The sequence below is a fragment of the Leopardus geoffroyi genome, chromosome B2 (assembly GCF_018350155.1).
Source record: "Leopardus geoffroyi isolate Oge1 chromosome B2, O.geoffroyi_Oge1_pat1.0, whole genome shotgun sequence".
NCBI lineage: Eukaryota > Metazoa > Chordata > Mammalia > Carnivora > Felidae > Leopardus > Leopardus geoffroyi.
This window is the reverse complement of record NC_059332.1, coordinates 11,667,224-11,687,511: the sequence shown is the minus strand read 5'-3', so window position 1 is coordinate 11,687,511 and position 20,288 is coordinate 11,667,224. Positions and strand designations below refer to the sequence as shown.

Genomic DNA, 20,288 nt, shown 5'->3' with positions numbered 1-20,288 from the left:
TATACCAAATGTGCAGTTTCCATTAAACACACAGGTTCCTAACCTTCGTACAGCTTTCAGGGAGTTTCACTTTAAATAGGCCCCGGAAACAAGTCACGGAGATGAAAAGGACAGCGTAAGTAACACAGTCAGTACTGCTGGAATAACGTACGGTGACCGACGATGACTGCACTGAACTGTGGGGAGCACGAAGGAGAGACTCCTGCTGTACGCCTGAAACGAGTATGGTAGGTCAACAAGAGTTAAAAATAAATTTTAAAAATAAACCTCCTATAATTAGGATTTTATCATTTGAAATTAAAGTGTTAGACTATAGCCTGGTTACAAATTTTTAAAATTCATCCCAACACTTCAGGAGCGCCTTGGTGGCTCAGTCAGTTGAGCGAGGGACTCCGGCTCGGGTCATGATTTCACGGTTCGTGAGTTCGAGCCCTATGTCGGCTCTATCAGCACAGAGCCCACTTCAGATCCTCTGTCCCCCTCCCACACACGCTGTCTCTCAAAAATAAACATTAAAAAATAATAGTTATTCCAACACTTCAATTTCAAATAACAAAATCCTAATTACGTAAACAATTGCAGGAGAGAATTTGTAACAGATGTGAACAAAGGCGGCTAGCTTGAAGAGATTTCCCAGTTGTTTACATCATACTGTTTCTTAACGCCCCAAATCCTGAATTACTGAAAATCACCCGGCACCCAAAGTGGCAGGCCTGGACCTCCTGCATCGGGAGTCCTCCAGCCAGAGAAAGGGGTTTTCTTCCTGTGCTATTTCCCCTTCTCCCAACCAACCGCCCTCAGTTTTCACTTGTGTATAGAACACGTAACACAAACCTGCCCGAGCTGCTCCCACAGCCACCGAGAGCGGGTCTGCAGCCGGAGCCGGTCCGGGCGGGAGAGCTCGCCGAGCAGGGGACAGACAGGCTTGAGGCTAGAGCTGCTTTCGCGAGCGCCCCTAGAGCTCCCCCGTGCAGCCCGAGAAGAGCCGCAGTCGAGATGCAAAGTCCAAGCGCCACACACCGAACACATTTCTACAGACTTCAGTTTGGGCGCCGGAAGATTTCCTTCTTCAACCGCCTTAAGTAGGATTTTCAGTCACTTCTACTAAATATTTCTAGCACATTTCTTATGAGAATTTCCCACAGTAGAAAGCCTAATGTCCCCATTCGTACAGGCCTAGAGAATGGCTAACATGAACGAGCCCGCAATTTAGTTCGGCATCAACATCCGAGCATTAAGACTGGATTTCCAGGACTCATCACCATTTGCCCCCAGACAGGCCCATGTCAAATGTGTATTACTAATAAAGTGAGAATTAGAAAATGTCTACCCCCAAACCAGCATCTGACGATGGCCTAAGAGGTTTTCAAGACGACAAACATCCTACACCAAAATTGGAAACACATGTAAAAAAGCTTGTAAACATTTTCAAGTTCTGAATTGGCAAATGGTATCCCAGCAGCTCTTTTTGACAGACCACCGAAGAGACCTAGTCAGAAAGAAAAAAAAAAAATCTGCTAACATAATCCACACGAATTCCACACAACAGAACCACTCAAGTTTTTGAAGGCTGCTCTGGGCATGTGTCTCCAAAAGCTCAATCGATAAACGGCTGTCTGGTCACCTCTCAAGGAAGATACAAATACAAACAGAAATGGTCACGTGTGTTTATTTTCAACTTTTAAAAAGGTATGTCAATTTATATGCAAAGTAGGCGTGATTCCTAGCACCAGACAAAAAGCAGGGTACCTTCTACATGTTTTACATTCGGACACCTCCCCGCTTCACTTAGGAGATGTCCAAGTCACTTAAATGGATTCTTTGGAATTTCTCTGACCGTGGCGAACCTTTATACAAAGGTTCCCTTCCGTTAACACCAGTACCTTCATTTTAAGTTAACACTAGAACGAAAAATATTTCATAATTTTTTATTGATGGCATTTATCCCATGGTTTAACATGTTAATTATACTGTAATAAACATGGCTTTAATATTAAACTTTTCCTTATTATCCAAAGTCACCACAGTCCATTTCAGTAAATATAAAAATATATGCTTAATACTTTGTACAATACTGGTTTTTGGTCCAAACAAAACTGGATCAGAAAAGCCAATAAATTCACTTTAAGAATCCCCAATTTTTTTTTAAAGATTTCCAAATGGATTTAGGCAACTTTGAATAATGGGATTTACATAATAAAATCTGAGACGAGACTAAACAAAGAACAAATTTTCTAACACAAAATTAAAATTTCAAGTTCACAGATTCATGTTATGCCAAAAAAGTACAGAAACAAAATTGTATTTACACAAGTTTCATAATAAAATAATGAAAAAGGCAAGACAGGTGAGAGTCAGGAGAATGAAAATATAGAAATAGCAGAGAATTATTAAATGGAGAATGAACTAGATCTAGTAAGTCCTTAGCACGGACCATCCTTTCATCAGGCTTCCTCTATCGGAAAATCTTAGTGCACGAGACACCCGACTCACTCCACACATACACCAGCACAAACTCGGCAGAGAAATCACTCACTTCAACACTCTCTAATCTACACGGGGGTCCTCCGATATAATTACAACGTCAGTGCGTTCCATAAACGCGTGTCAACGCACGCGGTGGTGCAGACACAGGGGTTCTTTACAAAGCCATTCGCGGAGCGGGCTCCCTCCCTGGGCCCGGCCAGCCTGCGCCGGGCCAGGGACCAATGCGCCGGGTCAGAGTTTCGCTGAAGAATCAGTCACCGATCTAGCTATGATTTGTTTTAAAACGGGAGTGGGAGAGGTGAGGGCAGGGCTTCTGTAAAGAAAGAAAACAAGGAGGAAAACCCCCAAATGAAAGAAGTCTTGAGGCGGATCTGACGTCAGATAACCCAGCACACAGGACGATCCAGTATCTGGAAAGCAGGGCACCGGCTGCTGTGGAAGTGTTGCGCACAACACCAAAGTGACCTTTATTTTTTGCGCCTGACGGCAGTCTTTATCTTGCGCCCAGAGACTGAAGTTCCAGAAGACGAGAACATATTTTTCCCGTTTGACCTGGGGAAAACAAAAGCTTCACTATGTGACAAGGTGCGCGGACAAAACCTCAGAATCCTACTACTCAGGGCTCCCAGTGACCGGGGGGGGGGGGGGGGGGGGGGGGGGGGTAAGGGGGGGACGACACACTGGGAAACATACTTTGTTATGTCGCTGTCACACACACACACACACGCACAAACACGTGCTGGCGCGCACACGCAAGCACGCACGCAGGCGCACGCACGCAGCCCCAAGGGGCCAGGCCCTCTTACCCCACGGTGAAGGCCCCCGCGGGATGGCTGAACGGAAAGCCCCCGGAGCCCGAGGGCTGGGCCGCGGCCGCAGGAGCGCTGGGGTTCGCACCGAACGTGAACACTCCCGACGGGTTGTTGTTCGTGAAGTTGAAGTTCGTGGTGCTGCTGCCGAACTGGAAAACTGAAGCTACGATAGTTAAGGCAGAAAAACGTCATTAAGGTGAAAATGCTAGTGGTTCTAGTAAGGACTCCGACCCGGCCACGCGCAGCGCGGGAGGGGTTGAGCTCCCTTACTTACATTCGCTTAATAGGAAGAAAACTAGAAGGAAGTGTTTTCTCCACTGACGCACGCTACGGACTCACACGCCCCCTGACAAGTGACCCGACTTCCCTATGACCAAGGAGGAAAGGGTAGAAGAGACGTCTGGACAAAGACAGTAGAATTGACATTTAGCGCCAATTTCTTCACAAATTCACAGATGATGCTAAAATAACAGGAACGGGGTTTTTAGCAAGATGAGGGAGGAGACACCAGAAGGCGGACTGGAGCCAAGCACTGAGCTAGCGGCGGGTGCCCACGGGAGCAACTCCTCGGACACGGAACACACCCACGGGCCCAGGCGCCGGACAGCCGAGGAAGGGAGGCCGCGGGTGGGCTACAACAGGGAAGGCGGGAGATCATCCGTGTGGGCAGCAGACACCCAGATCTGTCCCGCCCCGGTACAAACAAGAGGCCATTCTCCAGCCCAGCAAGTCTCTGGAGAGGTCTCTGGCCAGGGGTCAGGATGTATCACACAGAAAGGCACGGACACCCTACAGAAACCAGGAGGAGTAAAAGCAGGGTGAAAGCCGAGAGCTGCGGCCTTGCCCCGCGCCCCACCGACCCTGGCCACGGGGAGTACATGTGCCCTCCAGGCAGGAGACTGAATAATCTTCTCTGGGGATTCCAGACCTGCTGACACTAACATCCAAGTCTTCCCAAGTAAACAGGCCAGTCAGATAAACCTACAAGGAAATTCAAGATCTACAAGCCTATCCAAACACAAAGAATTATCAAGTGGTACTTAGGTATCCTACACTAATTAAATTTTGAGTTGAATGGGAACAGGTATTTGCAAACCACATATCTGATAAGAAGCAGGTATCCAGAATATCAAGAACGCCTACAACTCAACGGTCAAAAAACACAAATAACCTGATTTAAAAATGGACAAAAAGCAGGGCGCCTGGGTGGCTCAGTTGGTTAAGCATCCAACTCGTGATTTCAGCTCAGGTCATGATCTCAGGGTTTCGTGAGATCGAGTCCCATGTCAGGCTCTGTGCTGACAGCGTGGAACCTGCTTGGGATTCTCTCTCTCCCTCTCTCTGCCCCCTCCCTGCTTGTACTCTCTCTCTCAAAATAAATAAACATTAAAAAAAAAAAATAGACAAAAACTTGAGCAGACATCTCTAAAGATGATACACAAATAGCCAGCAGGCAAACAAACATTAACATCACTCAACATCACTCATCATCAGGAAAAAGCAAATCAAAACCACAGTAAGGTATCACCTCACACCTGTCAGGATGGCTGTCGGCACCAAAACCACAAGAGACAACAAGAGCTGGTGAGCATGTGAAGAAAAGGAACCCTGTGCCCTAACTGATGTGGCCACTGTGGAAAATATGGAGGTTCCTCAAGAAATTAAAAGTAGAAATACCATATAATCCAGCAATCCTATTCTGGGTATTTATCCAAAAGATTTGGAATCAGAATCTTGAAGAGATACTTGGACTCCGGGGTTCACTGTGGCATTATTTACAATAGCCAACATGTGGAACCCCCCTAAATGTCCACTGATACATGAATAGAGTTAAACAATGTACATTACATACAATGGTTATTCGTCCTTTAAAGAAAAAAAAAAAAAAAGTATCTTACAATATGCAAAAACATGGACTCTGGAGGACATTATGCTAAGTGAAATAAGCCAGTCACAGAAGGACAAGTTCTGCCTGATTTCATTTCTATGAGGTATCTAAAACAGCCAAACCACAGAAGCAGAGAGAGGGATGGTGACTGCTGGGAGACCAAGAGGTAACAATTTTGGAACAAAATCGGAAGGATATAAAGACGCATCCACACAACAAAAAAGAACACTTGGAATTGAAAAGTAATACTAGCAGAAGTAAAATCTCAACAGAAGGAGGAATAAAAGATAAATGGAAGAAATCTTCCCAGAAAGCGCAGAAAGGACAAAAAGAACAGAAGTTAAAGAAGAGTGAGGCACAAAAATTTCCCAAGAAACAATTCAAGAAAATTCCCAAGAATGAAAGTTCACAAAAGGACAGACTAAATTCCTTACACAATCAGTGGGACAGGCCAAGGAATGGCTTTTTCTTTTTTAAATCTTTTATTTATTTTTGAGAGAGAGAGAGAGAGAGAGAGAGAGAGACAAGTGAGAGCAGGGGAGGAACAGAGAGAGAGGGAGACACAGAATCCGAAGCAGGCTCCAGGCTCCAAGCTGTCGGCACAGAGCCCAACGCGGGGCTCGAACCCACGAACCGTGAGATCCTGACCGGAGCCGAAGTCGGACGCTTAACCGACTGAGCCAAACAGGCGCTCCAGAACAGCTTCTTGATAAGTCAGAACACTGGAGGCAAAACAAAAGATTCTAATGAGATTTCAGAAAGAAGAAATGGTCGAAGAGCAGAGATGAAGAAAGAGTTCAAGAGTTCAAGAAAGTTCTGAGACAGCCAGAAAGTCCGTAATGGAGAGATGCCTTCAAAACTACGGAAATTATGTCCAATCTAAATCTGTACTCAACTGAAATCTTACCAAACACAGGGGCATAAAGAAAATACTTCCAGAAATGTAAGGTCTCAAAACTTTCTTCCCTGAGGACTTCAGAAATCACTGGAAGAGCTGCTCTATTAAAACAAAGAAAGAAGACAACACTGACATCATCCAGCAAAGCGATTCTTTTGAGAGGAAGGGTTCCAGAATCTCCAAGAGAAAGGTAAAAAGAGATGCCGAGACCACAGTTCAACAGTGGGCCTAGAAAGGAGCAGATTAGAAGATTCTGTGGGAGGATTCTGGTGGGAGGAGCAGATAAGTTTCTCTCAGGTACTAAATAGCACACAGCCAATGTATTTGACAATACTGAGAAGTGATCTAGATGAACAGGAGGAGAGCCAAAGTTGTAACTACTGACAGGTACAAAGACATCAACACAGACGGGGATCATTCGTGCTGTAGAAAACAAAACCTTGTAGAGAGAAGAATAGCAAAGTATATATCACACAGTCTGCACACTCGGGCCACTGATCCAAGCACACAGTGGTCCCCACATCAGGAGGACTGAGGGAAATGTCACCTGTGTGAAAGAAAGCTAAACTCTCCAACGCCTCACAGTGAGAAGAATCAACTAATCCCAATTAAAATGGGTAATACGTGTCATAGAAGTTCCGCTACCTGTACTACTGACCAAGTATTAATATCCGGAATACATTAATAATTCCTACAAAATAAGCAAAAGCAAAACAATGGAAATGAAAAACAGCCACAAAAATTAAAAAAAAAACAAACCCTTATAAAAACAATTCACAAAAAATGAAATCAAGTAGAATCCAGACATGAGAATCCTCATACAAGACAGCAGGATGTGAACGTGAACAATCTGCCAGGCCAAGCTTGTGTTATGCTGTAACGTAGAAGATACGCACACGCACCTCGGAATCCAGCGGCCCCTTTCCCGGTACGTACCCTAGAGAAACATGCACGTGCACCCCGCAGCGTGGGCACGGCACGAGCAGAACGGCATGTCCTCACAGCTAAAAACAGCGGTACATGGATAAATCGCGGTATGTTCATAGACTGACTTACTCTACAGCAATGAAAATGAACAAACTATATGTAATAACATGGATGTGCTTTACAAGTAAAGCAAAAGACACAAGAAGCAAAACACTGAATACAGTAAGATTCCATATATATATATATATATATATATATATATATATATATATAGTTAAAAATAAGGCAAAATGGTATCTTGTAGAGATTCACGTATCAGTAGTTCACTTTAAAAAACCCCAGGAAAGTGATGATCATAAAGGCCAGGACCCATCAGAGCAAGGAAAGAGGCGTGTGATCAAAAAGGGAGACCGGAGGGGCTCCTGGGCGGCAGGCTACACAAGCGTTTTGCTGCAACATCACACTGTTCATTTATGATTCAGGTTTTTCTACATGAAGTTATATTTCACAGTGAGAAAAAGACACATCGTGCAATTCTGAGGAAACACATCATCGTACAACGTGATTAGCCAGATTGAAAACAAGGCACTTGTTTACATATTGCCAGTCAAGTGTCATCCAACAGAAAGTTCCTGGGACAACGGGGCTGTCCGGTCCCAGGAGAGCACTGCACTTGGGGGCGTAACCTCCCACAACGAGGACTAGAAAATATAGCTGGAATCTAGGCTGGAGTGCTCCCAAATTCAGATGGGGAGAAATGGGACTGAATGAATGTCCAATCTACATCAAAGAGTAAGAAATGACTACATTTTAATCACATACATGAATACCTTCAAGCGCTTACTTTTAACGGTATGAAGTTGAGAATGTTGTTTATATTATAAAGTCCAAACACATACTTCTCTATTCTGCCAAGTATAAGACGTTTAAAAAACTAAGACACATACATGGTTTCAAAATTCAGAAACCATATTCTACTGGGAGCCACCAGCACCTGGGTACGGATGCAAACTATGTGAACAGCACATACTTACTAGAACTAGGAGCTGCTGCAGAGCCAAATGCAGACTGACTAGGCTGTTGTCCAAACACAGGAGGCTGGCTGCTGCTTGACACTGTCCCAAAAGTGGGTGGCGTGGGCTGAGAAGCGGCAGAAAACAATGCTGCGGAAGATGACAGGGCTCCGAAGCCTGAGGGATTCGGCTGGCTGGCACCTTGACTCTGTCCAAACGTCGGGGTTTGGTTAACACCAAATGCTGGACTGGCAGACGGTGCTGAAGGTCCAGTGCCAAACACGAAGGAGGATCCTAGAGACCCAGAGAAACAATCACGTCACCTAACAGCTACAACCAGATAATCCTTAAGTAAGGTCTAAAAATTTAGCTGCAAACCGCAAGCCTCTTTTCACTTTACCTTGCTGAACAAGTCCCATCAGGGCCAGTTTTCAATAATAATTACGAATAATCCTATTATTTAGTAAAGCCATATAGAATTCATATAAACAAAAATTATTAGCCAAGAGTCCCCACCTTCACAGCCAAATTTTTTTAGGTAAAGGGATCCATCCAAGAAGATAACTGATTTTCACCAGATATTCAACGCACTGCAGAAATCAGCTAATGTCGTCATCATGTATATGTATGTAATGAGGACTTACGTCTAATGAAATAGGCCCCAGTGTCTGGTTACTTAACAACCTAACATTTCAAAAAGAACACTTGGAAAATCTAAAGATTACACTGTCGTTGAGATCAGAAAAATCCCTCCTAAGAGTTAACTCTATTAAACCGAACACAGACTGCACGGGATTCCACGCAGTGAATGGTTGCCACACCCATAACCTTAGGGGGCAGGCGACCTAACGGCACCCGGGCTGTTCTGTAACAACCCGCGATAGGTTACTTGCTAAGAGCAGACAGGATGAAACAATCCAACTACAACCCGTTTTTCTTTTGTAAATAAATGTACCTGCAGAGCTGCATGTGGTGGTAGCTCCAAAATTGAAACCAGAGGTTACAGGATTACTACCGCCGGCCCCTGGACCGAAGACGAACGGGGTGACCGCTGAGCCTGCGCTGGACGTGGCTGCAGGTTTGCTCTCCTGAGAAAACAGCAGAGACTGAGAAGTACTGGCCTCCGCAGAGTTCCCGAAAGCGGAGCTGCTCACAGGGTTGCTGGCCTGTCCAAATACGAAGGCAGCCACCGGCGCACCGGAGGACGCAGTGGAGCTACCGAATATGCCCCCGGCTGCCGAAGTGGCCGGTGCACTTGAATTAGAAGAATTGTTGTTCAAGAAACTGAACATTGGTTTTGCTGCACCTGGATCTGTAAGAGAGAAATGAAGATGCAAACAAAAATCTTTAAGAACAAGGAATCACAGAAAGCATTTTCCCCTTGCCTACGGTCCACAAATTCACTAGAAAACAGAAACAGTAACTCTTTTATAAAAATTCATTCAGCAAATGCACACACTATGTTAAATTACGATGTAAGCAAATACATCCATCTTCCCTTTTACGGCTTCTGAAGTCTGTCTTACAGAAGAAGGCAAGCCCTCAGCATTCAGATCAATAAGAATAAAAATATCCCTTAAATTCAACACATCCAACTGAAGACTACGGGGAACAGCTCGGATAGTGGGAGACAGCTGTGCTCTTGACTTTGCAATTTATGTTAGCAAAATTATCATTTCTCCAACCAGCAGTCAATTCTCTCTGCAGCATTTACTGACCAGCGCGTCCTTCACTCGCTAATTTGTGACTCCACCTTTACAACACGCTAAATTTCTAAGTATGTGCGCATTTGTTTCCTCTATAGCTACTGTTACTAGACTGTTTTAATTATTGTAGCTTTATAGTCTGGTTTGATAGTAAACCTGTTTGTGTGCCTGCCCTTCTCCCCAAAATTTCTTGTGCATTTTCCCTTCCATGTGAATTTTAAAATTACCTTAGCTTGTCACGCTCCACAAAAATTCCTCTACAAACGGAAATTAAGGGGGTGCCTGGGTGGCTCAGTCGGTTAAGCAACCGACTTCGGCTCAGGTCTCGATCTCGCGGTTTGTGAGTTCGAGCCCCGCGTCGGGCTCTGTGCTGACAGCTCAGAGCCTGGAGCAGCTTCGGATTCTGCGTCTCCCTCTCTCTCTGCCCCTCCCCTGCTCACGTTCTGTCTCTCAACAACAAATAAACGTTAAGAAAAAGAAACGGAAATTAAGGCTTCCAGTTATGGAATGAGTAAGTCACCGGGATAAAAGGGAGCGTGCAGGGAAGACAGTCTACGGCACTGTAACAGTGTTGTGTGGTCACAGACGGCAGTTACACTTGTGGTGAGCACAGCAAATGCACAGAGCTGGGGCATCACTGAGTTGTACACTCGAAACTAAAGTAATGCTGTGTGTCAACTACACTTCAACTAAACACAAAAAACCAAATTATCTTGGGGGAGCTGGGCAGGAGACTATTCTCACTCAGGAACAGGTATTAATAAATAGGTCTTTTCTGTTCTTTTAATTATTTAGCCTGTTACAAGTTCTGTTGCTGTTATAAAACACAAATTAAAGATGTTAGAAAATACAAGTGACATTTGTCCAACCATTTATTGCTGATTCAGAGGAAAGCTACTGGTTTTTATATGGTGATCCTGAAACCACTCACTTTACTGAAGACATTTTTTCAACTGTTCCAATACTGTCTACTGGACAGGGCTGGCCATAATATGAAACGGGCATTAGTACGATTTACAGACAATGGAACAAGTTGGTTCACTTTCAAGTTGGTTAATGAGAGGTTAAGAGTGTCTATTTCAATGGAAAGAGTATAGTAACACCATAATTATATCCGATTAGACCTGATCTTATTTTTATTCCTTTCCAAATCATATATAATTTAGTTTTTATTTTTTTTGGAGAGTGTTTTGAATTCCCAAACAGACAATAGACACAAACTGCTCACACCTACTCACTGAATTCCATTCTCCCCGCATTCCCCCCCCACCCCGGTCAGGTTAATTTTTCATCTTGCTCCCAATATATTATTCAGAAGTGTTCATGGGTGTTCAATTCTTATTTTTTTGTTTGCCTGAAAACATCTCTATTTTGCCCTCATGTTCGACCAAATTTGGCTGGATATAAAACTGTAGGATCAAGACCATTTTCTTTTTTAACATTTATTTATTGTTGAGAGACAGAGAGAGACAGAGCACAAGCAGGGGAGGGGCAGAGAGGGAGACACAGAATCCGAAGCAGGCTCCAGGCTCTGAGCTGTCAGCAAAGCCCAACGCAGGGCTCAAAATCACGAAACGCGAGATGACCTGAGCTGAAGTCAGATGCTTAACCGACTGAGCCACCCAGGTACCCAAGACCATTTTCACGGGGCACCTGGGTGGCTCAGTCGGTTGAGCGTCCGACTGTTGCATCTCAGCTCAGGTCATGGTCTCATGGTTGTGAGATCAAGCCTTGCACTGGGCTCTGGGCTGGGCATGGAGCCTGCTTAAGATTCTCTCTCTCCCTCTCTCTCTGCCCCTCCCCTGCTTGTGCTCACACTAGCACGTGCTCTCTCTCTAGAAAATAAAAAGACCGTTTTCACTTTGAGGACAGTGCTTCACTGTTTTAAGCATACGATGTTACAAATTAGAAGTGTGATGCTAACCTGATACTTGTTTATTTGTGGCAAACAGCTTTCCTCTCTTAGAGAGCATTCAGGATTTTGGCTTTGGTGTCCTGTAATTTCACTGGTCTTTGCCAGTGAGTGGGCCATTTCCATTTTTAAGGCCAGGGTCTTGCTCTACGGGGAGGAAATACTCTTCCGTCACTGCTTTGCTCTCTCCTCTGCCCTGTCCTCTTCTTCTAAGCACTCTTCTTGCAATGGCCTGAGAATCAGCTGGACTCCATTCTCTCTACACTTCGGCATGGGCTCTGGGAAATCCCAGTTCACCAATCTATCATCTGTGTTTCTTCTGCTGCTCAGCCCACAGAACGATTTTATTTCACCAAGCACGTTTTTAAGTTTTAAAAAAATGCTACTTCATTTTCTCTTCAGGATTTTAGTTTTCATAATCGCCTCTGTTTCAGAGATTAACTCTATTTGTGGTCTATGCTCCTTGGACGCCTGATGATGACTGGGTAACTCTATTTGTGAACGAACGCCTGCACAGAAAGATTTAGTTAGAAAATATTTCATGAGCTGACAAAAGAAGGCCTACTTTCCTGAGCAGTATGCCAATTCTGATTGTCAAAGCTCAAACAGAAGGGAGAAACATGGACAGATGGGAAATGCTGGGGGCTCTCCATCAGCGGTGTATTTCTCAGAATCAGATCTGCAGGTAACATCATTGCATCATAAGGGCTTGGAGCAGTGAACACTGCAAATCCTAGGCTCCTTCCCAGAGAGTCTTTATTGGTCTCTCTCAACTATGTCCAGTGTAAACCATTCCCTGACCTGCTGCATTTGTCCAGATACCAGAGGTGCCTTGTAAAAAAAAAAAAAAAAAAAAAGAAGGAAAGAAAAGTGTTTAATACTTACCAGTCGTGGTATTGGTTTGAGACCCAAATGCGAACGCGGCCTTCGTAGGCTGTTCCGATTCCTTCTCAGATGGTTTTGCCACACTGAAACTAAAGGTGGCCTTTGCAGAACTCTCATCTTTGGTTTGCTCTGAATTCCCAAAGGAAAACACCGGCTGACACTTCGGCTCCTCACTGTCCGCTTTCTTCCCAAACACCAGAGAAGTAGAAGTGACCGGCTCTTGCTGTTTCTCTTCTGTCCTTCCCAAAACGAACAAAGAGGCAGACGGCACGGGGGCAGGCTCCGTGCCACCAAAAGTGAACCCTCCCTTGGTGGCCGGCGTGTCTTCTTTGTTTGCTTCTGACGTCTTCCCTGTGAACGGAGCCACCGAAACGCTCTTGGCTCCTATGGCTCCAAAGCTGAAGCTGCTCTTGTTCTCAGCGGTCACCCCGGTGACGGCAGCAGCAGGTGCCGGGTTAATGACACCTGCACCAAAGCTAAAGCCTGTAGATGAAGATTTAGGGAGCTCCTCCTTCTTCTCTTGCTGCCCAAGATTAGACACCCCAAACTGAAACGGAGCTAACGATGCCGTATTGCTTAAACCTGAAGAGAGTCCGAACTTAAAACCATTATCGTTCTTGTTGTCCTTTTTAGCTTCTTCAGGCTTGGACTCGGACGAAACTCCAAACTTAAAATCTCCTATTGGTTTTGAAAATTTAAAGCCTTCACTCATGGAGTTTGGAGACTCAGAATCTGAAGACACACCTATTTTGAAGCCTCCCTGCTCTCCAAATTTAAAATCTCCAGTGCTTGTTAAAGTCTGAGAAGGCCCAGAAGACGATGATGGGAGACCAAATTTGAAGGATGAGGCAGCTGGGTTCGGAGACGGGGAAGACGTGCCAAAGCCTTCAAAATATAAAAGACACCGGATTAATGCTATCCTCTCAAACAAAATGTACACCTGAAACAGAAAGAGAGAGAGACACAGGAATAACTTTGAAAAGGCCTATGGTGACGAGTGAGGAAGTGGCAGTCAACGCCAACTAGTTGCCCAGTATTCAGCGTACGAATCACACCTCAATCCCCACAACCACACTGACATGCCACTTATCACCTGGGACACTGGCAGAGATCACATCAATTTGGTAAGACAGTAATGGCAAGGGATCTAGGAAAAAGAGACACTTTATAGATTACAGGTGGATGTGTAAAATAGCATGAAATTTGTGGAAGGCAACTGTCAATATTTACCAAAATTTCCAAACACATGTATCCTCTGACCCAGCAATTCTAGGGCTACATCTTTTTTTTTTTTTAATTTTATTTATTCATTTACTTCCTTAAGAAAGGCAGACAGCCACACGCGGCACCTCATCTGGATGTGCCTGGAGTCTTGGCAGCTTGACTACCCTACATTCTACAGGGAGCTCTCCTGGAGAGCTTGTCTGGAGGTTCTAGGAGGAGAGCACAGCTACTTCTAGACTTCTGCCTGAGCAACAGTCAGTCCCCCTCTGTCATGCAAGGTCATCCTCTTGGGCCCAGTGCACAGCTTCGGGAGGGAACCCACATGGAGCCGTGAGGGAGGAAGGGGACACCAGCCTAGCCAGCCACATGGGCCAAATCAACCCTGGAGATCACTCGGAGTGACAGATGTCCCAGCAAGATCACCCTCACATCCTAAGTCTTTATTATTTTTTTTATAGAATAAAATTTATCGTCGAATTGGTTTCCATACAATATCCAGTGCTCACCCCAACAGGTGCCCTCCTCAGTGCCCATCACCCACTTTCCCCTCTCCCCCAGCTCCCATCAACCCTCACTTTGTTCTCAGTATTTAAGAATCTCTTATGGTTTGCCTCCCTATCTGTAACTTCCCCCCCCCTTTCCCTCCCCCATGGTCTTCTGTTAAATAAGTCTTTATTTTAAAGAAACTCAAAGACACATAAAATGCCATATGCAATCCCAGCAGCTATAAATGAAGAATAAAGAAGAAACGTGTGTCCAAGCTAATCTGTGATAAAATCAAGGGGGCAGAAAGGCAGTATGATCTACATTTTCTAAAACAGACAGAAATAAAAATATATAGAATTTCTATATATAGAAAAATATATAGAATTTGCTTATCATGTGCATAAATAAACTATGGAAAAGTTGTAAGGAACTAACCACAGTTATTACTGTTGGTAGGGGAGGAAGGATGGAAAATGAACCAATGGGGACAAGAGATAAACTTTTCTCTGTGAATCCTGTCGTAACTGGAGTTTGAAATCTTGTAAATGGGCTACTAATCAAAAAATTTTAAAAGGACTTCAGCATCAAAGAACCAGAAGAACTGCATAAGCAGAAGCTCACACTATATTGACAAGATCAAAGTCTTGGTTTCATAATGCTTTTTTGTAGCTGAGTAAACTAGAAACGCAGTACTTGACTGATGAGCTCAAAACAGATACAATTCGTGTGCCAAGATATTTACCCCTCATTCTGCTTACCCACGTATAAATAAGACCAATGACAGCCAAACTTTACAAGCCCTCAGACCTGTAGACCTTCCCCTCTTTAATGATGATACATTCCCTTCTTTTGCTAAGAAACGTAACTGAAAATTATCAGAATCTCAGGAGAGAGCGGCCTATCCACAAGGTCTCTAAATACCTTAAGTGATACTTCTTTAGACAGGAAGTTAAAAATGAAGGTGCTGAAGACAATTAACTCATTATCACCTCTGCCTCAAAGGGACAGATTTAAAGGGAAGCTGATTACTGTGCTGCAGGTAGAGAACATGGGAAAAGGACCACGAGGTTAACGACCTCAAGTGGGCTGGAAAGTAGGGATCTTCTACCACATCCAAACGCAGTGTTTTTCAAACCAGTTGTGACTCACTGTCATGCAATTTTATGGGTTATAACCAGTAATTTTCTTCTAAATGAAAAAAGAAGAGAAACAGGGTAACTTAAACATACTAAAGAGTAAGAATTGACTTGTAAAACTACTTTTCAATCATACAAACACCCTGTGCATGAGAGGGGGTCACAATGTAAAAGTTTAATGATTGGTTTCCAGTTAAAAAGTTTGAAAGCCACTAGTCCACAGAATGGTTACGAGCAGATAAAGCTTGGCATTCTTTTTTAATGCCCTCACAGACTAACCTTCGAGGCCTATTCCCTTACAGATTAAACTTTCTCCCCTCTCCCTGACTGTTCCTTCAGATCTAAAATCTCTTCTCTTTCCCAGCTTTTATCAAGATTTTGACTGAAGTGTACCTCATGTGAAGTATGAAATAAATCATTAATGACTACGAAGACGAAAAATTTGACCTCCATAGACAGTCTTAGCATAAATTATTTTTAGAGGTTCCTCCTTTATATTTACAGAACAAAATATGAAGAGAGCTCTTTTTCTGGGACATACCCTGGGAAACCAAATCCCACATCCAGAGTACTTACAATAAGGCTCTAGGGGTGTAAATTCCCAGATAAGAGGAAATTCATCTAGATGCCAAACAGGTTAACAATGAAAAACAAGTAACTGAAACTCTCTCAGATTCAACTACACAAGAGAGAAGTTCCTCACACAGCTGCAGAGAAGATACCTCACTGCTGGCCAGTCTAATAATCTAACTTTACAGTAACTCAGACACAGATGTGAGGTCAAAATGTCCAAAACAATACCTTATTTTACATGCATTTTCAACAAGAGAAGGAACAATTTTTAAACTAAAGCTGTTTGCAAATATTTCACTTTAAAATGATGATACGAGGGGTGCCTGGGTGGCTCAGTCAGTTGAGCATCCGACTTCAGCTCAGGTCATGATCTCACGGTCTCTGAGTTCGAGCCCCGCATCAGGCTCTGTGCGGACAGCTCAGAGCCTGGAGCCTATTTCAGATTCTGTGTCTCCCTCTCTCTCCTCCCCTGCTCATGCTCTGTCTCTCTCTTCTTAAAAATAAACATTAATAAATAAAATAAAATGATGATACAAGGAGGCACTTCACCCAGGCCTTACCTTTGAACTCAGACTTTGTGCCTGGCTTTGCACTTTCGCATGCTATGCATTTGGTAGAGTCGGCTTTATTTTGCACTAGGCACACTTCACAGTCCCAGCTTCCCTCTGGTTTCTTGAACTTGTCTAACCCAAGGCAGCTTCCAGAAGACAGAGAGGCAGGGATGGTGCTGCTACTTGAAGCAGGTACTGAACTTCCTAAAAAAAAGTGAGGAAACACATAAAACTTCCAGTCCATGTTATGTCATGTTATGTCAATATCTTAAGACACCACTGGGGCGCCTGGGTGGCTCAGTCGGTTAAGCGTCCAACTTCAGCTCAGGTCACGATCTCGCGGTCCGTGGGTTCGAGCCCCGCGTTGGGCTCTGGGCTGATGGCTCGGAGCCTGGAGCCTGCTTCTGATTCTGTGTCTCCCTCTCTCTCTGCCCCTCCCCCGTTCATGCTCTGTCTCTCTCTGTCTCAAAAATAAATAAACGTTTAAGAAAAAAAAAAGACACCACTAAGTCTAAGTGTTCAATTAGTGTTTCCTATTAAGACAGATAAAATGCCAGAAATATAAACTTCACATTGTTAAAAACAGTACAGACATCTCAGATTTCTTTTAATCTTATAAACAAGCAGCTTACACTCACCCGGCCTAGTGACAGCTCTCTTCTTAATCTGAGGTCTGAATAATCATGGTTTAAAAAAAATTATCAGGACCACAAATCAGAACCTAAAAAACTAAAATGTTCTTGGAGCTCCCGGGGGGCTCAGTCAATTAAGTGTTTGACTTTGGCTCAAGTCATGATCTCATAGTTTGTGGGTTCAAGCCCTGCATCGGGCTCTGTGCTGATAGCTCAGAGCCTGGAGCCTGCTTCGGATTCTGTGTCTCCCTCTCTCTCTGCTCCTCTCCCACTTGCACTCTGTGTCTCTCTCTCTCTCTCAAAAATAAGCAGTAAAAAAAAATTTTTTTAAAGTCAAAAAAATAAAATGTCCTTAAGAATATTTGTCAAACAATAGCCAAAGTATGGAAAAAGCCCAAATGTCCATTGACAGATGAATGGATAAAGATGTGGGGTGGGTGTGTGTGTGTGTGTGTGTGTGTGTGTGTATACACATACACTCGGCAATCAAAAAGAATGAAATCTTGCCATCTACAATAATGTGGATGGAACTAGAGTGTATTATGCTAAGCGAAATTAGGCAGTAAGACAAATATATGACTTCACTCATATGTGGAATTTAAGATACGAAGCAGATGAACATAAGGGCAGGGAAACAAAACAAGATAAAAACAGGGAGGGAGACAAACATAAGAGACTCTTAAATACGGAGAACAAACTGAGGGTTGCTGGAGGAGCTGTGGGTAGGGGGATGGGCTAAACAGGCATGGGGCATTACGGAGGACACTTGTTGGGATGAGCACTGGGTGTTATATGCAGGGGATGAATCACTAGATTCTACTCCTGAAAGCATTATTGCACTATATGCTAACTAACTTGGATATAAATTTTTAAAAAAATAGAAAAAAAAAAAGGAATTTTTGTCAGATTTCTTCAAACAGCACAACATTTTAAACGAACATATAAGAGGCACCTGGGTGGCTCAGTAGATTAAACATCTGAGTTCAACTCAGGTCATGATTTCTCAGTTGGTGAGTTCGAGCCTCTGAGCTGTCAGCACAGAGCCTGGAGCAGACTTTGGATCCTGTATCTCCCTCTCTCTCTGTGCCTCCCCTCGCTCACACTGTCTCAAAAATAAACATTAAAAAAATTTTCACATTTACATATATATGTGTATACATATACACACATACATACATACATACATAAGATATAAATCGCAGGCAATAATATCTTAACACATAAAATACACAGCCACAGACCACACTAATTTTAAGATTTCAAAGCACAGGTCTCTGCCTTTGAAATGATCAGTTTTGCACAGAAGTGTTCTATCATCCACTTTGCATTTCAACTCACCACCACCTACTGTGTTCATGGCATTAGTATTTAACAGACATTTATTAAGGTTCTAAGGACATAAAGACAACTGAAATGCTGCTTACCTTCTAAAAGTGCTAACGGTCTAAGAAGGAGGCAAGTAAACACACACACACAGTAATCCCATCACCAAAAAGGAAAGTGATACATGAAGAAGGAAGGAAGTGACTAAGGGGCAGCAGAACGGATTCACAGACGTGACGTTTCAATTCTGAGACAGAACTAGAAGTTTGTAGGGAGCACGGGGGGGGGGGGGGGGGGGGGGATGGGGAGGTGGCTCCACAAAGCGATCAAGAAGCCTGTGTGTTAGGAGCAGAGCCATCCATCTGGCGCCTCCCGTTTCCACATGTTCTCTGACTGTCACCCCTCCCAGCCACTGGTCTCTGTTCCACCGCTATGCTGTCTTCCACCTTGCCAATAAAACCACTCTCAGAGGTTCCATCTTTGGTCCACTGTCCTCCTCTTGAGTCTCATCTACTCTGACGGTTTCCTGACCTGTACCTGCGGTCCCCTTCTCAGCTGTAGGGCCACCCTCTACCTGGTTAGCGTGGCTCACGTCTCCTGCTGCCTCACATGTTTCTATCTATCTCATCCCCTTCTGCTGAGCCCACCACCGCCACTCTATGCCAAGCAGCCCTCACCTCTTGTTTGAACAACAGCCTTCTCACTGAGACCTCTGCTCTCGTTCCCTGCAATCCATCCTGCTGCAAAGCAACCAGTGCCAAGTAGGTTTTGGTTTTCCTCACTGGTTCCTCCTTTAAAATGAACCATTCCAAAGCTTTGTTCCTGCCACTCCCTTAACATGGTGGAGCGCAGGTTTAGGCCATCTCCTCTACCCCCTCCCTCCCTCACTTTACGTCGCCTCTGCTCCCATGGCTTATTTGAAAACTGTAGCCTGATAACTCTCATATTTGTGTTTCCAGCCCCGAGTATCCGTTACAGTACATCCCGAGTCCTCACGTATATGTGAGCATGGGCTGCACAGCTTCAAATCACCATGTCTTCAGCTACGCCATATTCTACGCCCAACCTGACCACACCAGCACATATCACTGTTCTCTGGGCCTGTATGTATTACCGCTACAACCTCCCATCTGTCTTCTGGTCTCCAAATTTCACTGCCTTCAAATCGACCCTCCAAAAAGCCACCAGGCAATGTGTCAAAAATACAAATTTAACTACATCACTCCTCTGCTTAAAATGTTGGTTCATCATTGACGGGATGATGTCAGATTTATGTAATAAATATGAGTTTTCTTTATTTGTGAGTAACAATTTACTTCCTAACTCAGTTTTATTCTCCCAATCAACTCAATTAATTTTGGTTTCTTGGCCTGGTTTTGTTTCTCGTTTTTTTTTTTTTTTTTTTAAAGAGGAGGAAGAGGTATGCCAGCTGGAAGGAGAAAGTTATTTCAGAACGAAGCCTCTGAAATCTTACTCCTCTGGAGATGTCCAGTAAGAATTCGAGATACGGCTCACCTCTTGTGTTCAAACATGGGGTACAGGCAAACAAACCCAGAGCTCTCCACTGCAGACAGAAGACTACACATCCATGAATAATGCAATAAAAAAGGAAGTGTAATTCCCAGGATATCCATAACAGTTTTTATTTAATACCCATGTTACTATACATCGGTACCAAATAATTATATGAGATTACAAAAATATTAAAGAGTCATTTCCAGATGGGACTCTTCAGTAACTTTTTCAAATTTGAACAGAGAAACAGGAAAAAATCAAGCCTAACTCCCTTCTTCTTGCTGTCAAGTTAGAATGTTTTCATTAGTGACTCAGTATAG

At 43.8% G+C, this 20,288-nt stretch overlaps 1 protein-coding gene across 6 annotated transcripts in view; it reads right to left on the bottom strand.

Annotated features, from left to right (window-relative positions):
- Positions 1-1,653: 1,653 nt before the first annotated feature.
- NUP153 (nucleoporin 153) overlaps positions 1,654-20,288 on the bottom strand; it is an 87,681-nt gene continuing 69,046 nt past the window's right edge. For 5 of the 6 annotated variants that reach the window (XM_045497295.1, XM_045497296.1, XM_045497294.1 and 2 more), the window contains 6 exons: positions 16,508-16,702; positions 12,529-13,413; positions 8,981-9,337; positions 8,047-8,319; positions 3,294-3,462; positions 1,654-3,039 (listed from right to left, as the gene is read on the bottom strand). In XM_045497295.1, coding sequence (XP_045353251.1) covers positions 2,955-3,039; positions 3,294-3,462; positions 8,047-8,319; positions 8,981-9,337; positions 12,529-13,413; positions 16,508-16,702 — 1,964 coding nt within the window. In that variant the 3' untranslated portion in view covers positions 1,654-2,954. Of the gene's footprint in view, positions 3,040-3,293; positions 3,463-8,046; positions 8,320-8,980; positions 9,338-11,630; positions 12,153-12,528; positions 13,414-16,507; positions 16,703-20,288 lie in introns of those variants that run through there. The other variant, XM_045497299.1, reaches the window with a different exon arrangement.